A 7500-nucleotide genomic window follows, 5' to 3' on the forward strand; every position below is an offset into this window, starting at 1 on the left:
CAACACTATCTTATACACTTCACACTCTACTTGCTGCTGACTGAGCACAGTAGATCAATACGCCGCTTGTATCGTTTTCTATCACATACATTTCAAACATGAGGTCCGTTGTAAAAATAAACCAAGGAGTGCATGTTTGATCGATCGTCATTAAAGCTGACTTGATACGAATGTAACAACGTCGTTAAACTAGTGAGATCAGATCCAGCCTTGTGTGGTTGCTATAGAAACGCGTTACCTACAGTTGAGCTAACGTTATTCACCGTAGTTCTAAAGGGAACTACTTTTCGAGGGAGATGAACTTAAACAGAGCATACATTTAATAAGCATGCAATACGAATAAGAAAAAGGCTAATTATTAAAGTATTTGAATTTTTTTATTATGTTGGCCGGCGCAAAGTAGAATAAACGGAATAATCACCTCAAGGCAGGGCAATAAACAGTTTGATATGCCCGGCTCGCGGAAGGTTACCGCCCTCGACTTCGTCTCGGGCGGTAAGCCGTCCACGAGCCGGGCATATCAAACTGTTTATTGCCCGGCCTCTCTGTGATTATTCCTTACTTATTCTCAAAATTCTGACCCTTTGCTTTTTTATTAACAGCAGTTACTTGTACTTTTACTTTCAGTACTTAAGTACATTTAATATCAGAAAAGTACTTTTGATACTTAAGTACAGTAAAGATCAGATACTTTAATACTTTTACTTAAGTACTATTCTAAAAGGTGACTTTTACTTTTACTTAAGTAATTTTCCAGTAAGGTATCTGTACTTTTACTTAAGTATGGCTTTTGAGTACTTTATACACCACTGCATGAAACACAACACACATTAGGGGAGGGAGCAAGACAGAGATACCAAAGTAAAACAGGAAACACACCAAAACAAGAGAAGGAAACCGACATACCATGACACAATCTCAATAAGCTATTACAACAGCTTCCGTAGCAAACAGGTTAAGTGTGTATGCTAATGCAGTTATCTACCCCCCCCCAAACCCCTCACCTGTGCAAAAGTGTGTGTACGTGCATGTGCATGTGTGTGTGTGTGTGTGTGTGTGTGTGTGTGTGCCTGTAATTACCCATTTGTTTCAAAGACTTCTGTCTGTCTGTCTGTCTGTCTGTCTGTCTGTCTGTCTGTCTGTCTGTCTGTCTGTCTGTCTGTCTGTCTGTCTGTCTGTCTGTGGGTGGATCTTGATCCGTCTTTCTTTTGACCTCTGGAAGTCGATTATTATTGGTTTAGACATTTTGCATTTGTGGCTGATATATGTTGACATGGTGATCCGAAAAAAATGCAAAAAAATCTTGATCAGTTCTATAGGCAAATAAGGATTGGAATTCGACACTGATTACTTTTTGACACATACTGTTTATTGAGTTCTACAAAAAGACATTTCCTTATTTCTAGGATTACAATAATACAAATAAAGGCAATACTTTTGTTTATTGGATGGAACACTGTGTATGGAGGTAGAACAATCGCGTCTCCAACAAAATAGCTCCTTTCTACTTATTTGGTAAACACCTATACACGACTGCCCCCTAAAGTTGATCAGTGACATTACAGTGGTGGTTACCAACCGGAGAACGCTATTAGCACCAACAGCAATCCTGCTGTTTTGAGTCCTTCTGTTGAGGGTTCTGCTGCATCTAGGATGTGGGCTTGCGGGCAGTCTCCCTCATGGCTCAACATCTTTATACTTGCTCAAGGGGTTGGGGGGGGAGCCCCAAATGTCCTAAATCGCTTCCAACGCCCCTGTCTAATATTGCCTACTGTACATGGACGGCTGCCGTGACAGAATGACATTTTGTCAGTCACCATCCGATTAGAACACAAGAGCATATGGATATTGGATAGTTATTGTGTTATTTTTTTAAGTAGGCCTACTGAGGTACAAGTGTCACCAACAGCTCCCAGCCTGACTATTGGATTTTTTTTAACAACTTTTTTATGAAAAGAAGTGGATAGGCTACTGTAGTTAGTTCATGTCATCTTACATCTTAACGCGTACAAATAAACGTTGCGAATAAGAGTGGTTTGGAATTTACCATTTTAAGAGGAGGTTGATGCTCCTGCTTGATGGAAATTTATGCAATATGACATTTCATGCAGTCATTATCATTGTATCGTGATTGAGGACACACTGCCATCTACCGTACCAGGACACCTTCTCAGATACTTAATGATAACGATCGCAAGCAGCGCCATCAAGCGGATATATGCGGTAACAACTTGAAGCTGGCAGGATCCATAATAGGTAGGCCTCAATCAGTACCTAGGCAATTACCCTTTTACAATTTTTGTTCTTGTCTATTGTTTGCCTTTATGTTCAATTCGGAGGCTTTCAGCCAATGACAGTAGGCCTACAGCCTCCGTTGATGTATCATAGAAAAATATTGTTTATTCCAGATATTTATTTTTTTACAACAAATATACCAAAACATGACCAACCCGAAATTAAAATAGCCTAATGTATGAATTAAGTATTAAAACCATGCATCACATGACAACATCAACAACAAGACCAATGAATATGAAATTTTCTTGGTAAAGGATTGTACAAAAAATTCAAGTGTCTTTGTGTGCGTGTGTGTGTGCATGTTCGTGTGTGTGCATGTGCGTGTGTGTGTGTGTGTGTGTGTGTGTGTGTGTGCGTGTATGTGCGTGTGTGTGTGTGTGTGTGTGTGTGTGTGTGTGTGTGTGTGTGTGTGTGTGTGTGTGTGTGTGTGTGTGCGTGTGCGTGTACGTGTGTTTACGTCTGTGTGTGTGTGTGTGTGTGTGTATGTGTAGGGTGTGTGTGTGTCGCATGCAGATGTTTCAGCGTTGTACGCAGTGGAAGACAGATTGGAGGGAGTTGTCCGCGGACTTTGTGGGGGTAGTTGGGGGTTGAGAACACCACGCGCGGTGTTGCTGTGTGACTAGTGGCTTCAGATGCTCAAAATTTGAAATGCGCTCTTCCAGTGCCGTTGTCACACTGCTCTGCGCATTCTTGACAAGAACATTCTCCCGGCGAGAGACTTGCAGCCAGGCGTGCCTCCAAAGCGTTCCTATGCTGCTTTCTTGCTGAGGCTGGTTGTTTGAGTCAGAGTGTCGCCCGACGCTTCGTTGCTCGGACCCGTTACCTGTATTCACCTTCACAAGGTAGGTGTTCAAAGTTATTGTCATTTTGTTATTTAAGTTAAAGTGATGTGGAAGTTGCATTTAAAGAGAGCATTGTTATTTAAGAAAGACGGATACAGTATAGATCCATGACTGATTATAGACACATGACTGACTGGTCATTAGTCATGTATCTAAGAGCCGGCGCACGCGCGGGGGCGTATCCATGTATTCTTTGCACCACTTTGAAGAGCTCAAGTTCACGCGCGTTGGTGTTTGTTATGATTGGACATGCGGTCAGTGGCGCCCAGTGACGTAAACAACATCCTCTTGGGTTGAAGCGAAGCCTACCTTTTCCGCCTTAATGAGTAGTTCCGACCGTTGACTGATTCACAGATGTATCCACATGTAACGTGACTGCAACTTTGATAATGTGGTAAGGATATCTGAGTTATGGAATTTGGTCAATGCAAAATTCAATTAATTCACTAATTAATTATTTAGAGGGTGGGTGGGGGCGGGCGGAGGTGGTGAGAAAAAAGTTTGGCGGTAATGGATGCATGTGTGGCTAATTGGTTAGCAGCTGACAGGGGGAGTGAATAGCGATATTCCCCATAAAGCGTTGTAGCTAGGCTTTGTTTTTGTGAATGTTGATTTTTGTTATAATTGTCACATTGTAATTATGTTCATAAAAGTAAGCCTTCCGTCACAACGTCAATCTTACTTATGTAAGACTCAACCGCGAGTTTCTAGATCATTTAGCTTTTTCAGCGTTTCCCCGGCATAACGTCTCATTAGCCAAATTAGCCTCTTCAACAAGGTGAGCGGCTCAGTTTCCCGACACAGGGTATAGAGAATGTATCTCACCCAGTGGGTTGTTACGTAACTTGGTACGTAAAGAACCCATCCTGCCTGCGTTGGAGTACATGTGATAATTCCACCCCCGTATTTTCGTGAGAGAGAGAGAGAGAGAGAGAGAGAGAGAGAGAGAGAGAGAGAGAGAGAGAGAGAGAGAGAGAGAGAGAGAGAGAGAGAGAGAGAGAGAGAGAGAGAGAGAGAGAGAGAGAGAGAGAGAGAGAGAGAGAGAGAGAGAGAGAGAGAGAGAGAGAGAGAGAGAGAGAGAGAGAGAGAGAGAGAGAGAGAGAGAGAGAGAGAGAGAGAGAGAGAGAGAGAGAGAGAGAGAGAGAGAGAGAGAGATGTTCTGACCAGAGAGCGAGAGATGGACAAAGACTTTATTATTTGTTGCCTTGTATTTAATCATATTATCACCTACTTATTCTCTAGGGGTCCGATAGAGACCGATATATTCAACAGCTGTAGCACACAAATAAAGTCTGCAAATGTGGGAGGTGGGATGATATGTTAATTTTGACGGTAGCACGACAAAATGTGTGATTTTGTATTTATGTATGGTTGTGTGTGTGTGTTTGTGTGTGGTGTGTATGTTGATATATATGTGTTTCTATGTGTGTGGGTGCTTCCCTTTTACATATACAGTATGCATTCATTAAACCATGTGTGTGTGTCCTCACGCATTAGGTGAACTGTATGTGTGTGGGCAATTGTGTGTTGTAATGTGTGTCTGTGTGTTTGTGCATGCGTTTATGTGTGTGTGTGTGTGTGTGTGTGTGTGTGTGTGTGTGTGTGTGTGTGTGTGTGTGTGTGTGTGTGTGTGTGTGTGTGTGTGTGTGTGTGTGAGAACTGGGGGGGGGGGGAGCATCGGGCTGTGTGTTGAGTAGGAGTGTGATCACACGACACCCCCACTATGACGCTCCTGTACAGAGATGGGACGCGCTAGAGTCCAGGAGACCAGCTCCCGGGTGCAGACCCACAGAGACCAGATACCTGTCCCGGTGACTTCTTCAATCACCCATCTCAGTCCCATTCTGGAATCAAGAGGGGACATGGAAGCCGCAGCTAGATGGACTACTCTGGCTCGTTCTAGAACATTTTCACAATGCATTAGAAATTGTGTTATTTCGAGGATGTACACCCACCAAGGATGGGTGTATAGGTCAAGTGAATGTAGAGGTCAAAGATATTTAAGTGTAGTATGAGGTCACGTCAGAGATGGTTAAGTGCAGTATGAGGTCAGAGATTGTTAAGTGTTTCCCCAAGGAAATTACTAAGTCAAGGGTGGCTCGGGGGGTGCCGCCGCCGTTTCAATTCCATTCAAAAAGCTTTATGGCATGACTATCGTGTGAACAGTATTACCAATGCATTATTTATCCATAACCATACAGTGCTGAGGGAAACACTGAAGTATAGTATGAGGGCAGAAATGGTTAAGTTCAGTATGAGGTCAGAGATGGTTAAGTGTAGTATGAGATCAGAGATGGTTAAGTGTAGTATGAGGTCAGAGATGATTAAAGTGTGAGATCAAAGAAGGTTAAGTGTAGTATGAGGTCAGCGATGGTTAAGTATAGTATGAGGTCAGAGATGGTTAAGTTCAGTATGAGGTCAAAGATGGTTAAGTATAGTATGAGGTCAGAGATGGTTAAGTGTAGTATGAGGTCAGATGATTAAGTATAGTATGAGGTCAGAGATGGTTAAGTGTAGTATGAGGTCAGAGATGGTTAAGTTCAGTATGAGGTCAAAGATGGTTAAGTATAGTATGAGGTCAGAGATGGTTAAGTGTAGTATGAGGTCAGAGATGGTTAAGTATAGTATGAGGTCAGATGATTAAGTATAGTATGAGGTCAGAGATGGTTAAGTGTAGTATGAGGTCAGCGATGGTTAAGTATAGTATGAGGTCAGAGATGGTTAAGTTCAGTATGAGGTCAAAGATGGTTAAGTATAGTATGAGGTCAGAGATGGTTAAGTGTAGTATGAGGTCAGAGATGGTTAAGTATAGTATGAGGTCAGATGATTAAGTATAGTATGAGGTCAGAGATGGTTAAGTGTAGTATGAGGTCAGAGATGGTTAAGTACAGTATGAGGTCAGAGATGGTTAAGTTCAGTATGAGGTCAGAGATGATTAAGTATAGTATGAGGTCAGATAATTAAGTATAATATGAGGTCAGAGAAGGTTAAGTGTAGTATGAGCTCAGAGATGGACAGACATATGTATGAAGTCAGAGATGTTTTAGGATGTGGTCAGGTGGTTAAGTTTATGAAATTGTTTGGTTCTTGGCCTTGCTCAGGATCTTGGCTGAAAGAGCAATGCATCATGGGAATTGTCACCAGAAAAGTCTTTGATGTACCCGGCTGAATCTAGCAGGATAGACAGCAAAAGGATATGTACTTCAGAACATATCCTGCTTTTGAATGACTCGGGGATCAGCATTACGAAAAAGACACACCTGTCGAATGATGTGACACAATAAAAAAATATTTGTTAAAGAGTTTACATTCTCACGATACGCCAAATGACTATCTGAATGTCTGAATTTTAACTATTATCAGTAATTGTATTACCCAGTAATAGGATAATGGGATCATGACTCTTTATGAATTTTAGGAGTTGACATTGAATTGAGAGCATATGTTGTATTTTCTCCAGGGTTAACTTTGCTGTAACTCAAAATAGAATTAACGAATAACGAAATAATTTTCAATCCTACTACCAAAAACCAACTTATTGTAGCTCTCATTAGGAGCAGCCATTACTTATCTATGTTTTATATATATATATGTTCGATTTAAAAGGTGACTCCTTTTGAATAGGAAAACTTGCAGTATTTAGCAATCATGTGTTGAGAATATTAGCCTGAAGCAGCTATGAATGTACAGCTATATATATCTTAATGGCCGGGCTGATTGTCACATAGGCTCTTGTCCTGAGGCGGGAACACGCAAGTAGCCTGAAAATGTCAGACTGCCTTGTCATTCAATATCAATAAAGTTTGTAAAGTAAGTCTACTCTAAGAAAGAAATTCAGCAGGATACACGCCGATTCTGCTGAATGATATATGTGGTCGAATTCCCCGCACTGAAGCTAGAATATTTTTCATAGATATCTTTATATTATCATTGTTAGCCCACTTTTCCATCAGGCTCTCCACTTGGGAACAAAGTACTTTTCAAGAGATAACCGTTAGTCACTCTCGCTCGTCAAAACCCTCTGATATTATCTAATCGAACGCTCTTCTTTTCCTAAAACAAATGTGCACTTGGAGTGCTCCTCCTCATGACAAGTTACCCATCATTATTGTTGTGAGTCACTCGCTGACTCAGGTCGGTCCAAACGGGGTACTACTGGTCCCAGACACTCACACACACACACGCACGCACGCACACACACACACACACACCAAACACACACACACACACACACACACACACACACACACACACACACACACACACACACACACACACACACACACATACACACATACACATACACACACACACACACACACACACACACACACACACACACACACAAGGTTGAGGTTCT

The 7500-nt window shown here is 41.7% G+C and overlaps 1 protein-coding gene across 2 annotated transcripts in view; it reads left to right on the forward strand.

Annotated features, from left to right (window-relative positions):
* Positions 1 to 2834: 2834 nt before the first annotated feature.
* Positions 2835 to 7500, forward strand: part of rin1b (Ras and Rab interactor 1b) — a 28344-nt gene continuing 23678 nt past the window's right edge. The window contains exon 1 of one of the 2 annotated variants that reach the window (XM_030338833.1): positions 2835 to 3140. Coding sequence is in view for 1 of the 2 variants with exons in the window: in XM_030338831.1 (XP_030194691.1) it covers positions 3530 to 3534 (5 nt within the window). In the remaining variant the exon portion in view is untranslated. Of the gene's footprint in view, positions 3141 to 3357; positions 3535 to 7500 lie in introns of those variants that run through there. The other variant, XM_030338831.1, reaches the window with a different exon arrangement.

This window comes from Gadus morhua, chromosome 17, assembly GCF_902167405.1.
Source record: "Gadus morhua chromosome 17, gadMor3.0, whole genome shotgun sequence".
Lineage (NCBI taxonomy): Eukaryota > Metazoa > Chordata > Actinopteri > Gadiformes > Gadidae > Gadus > Gadus morhua.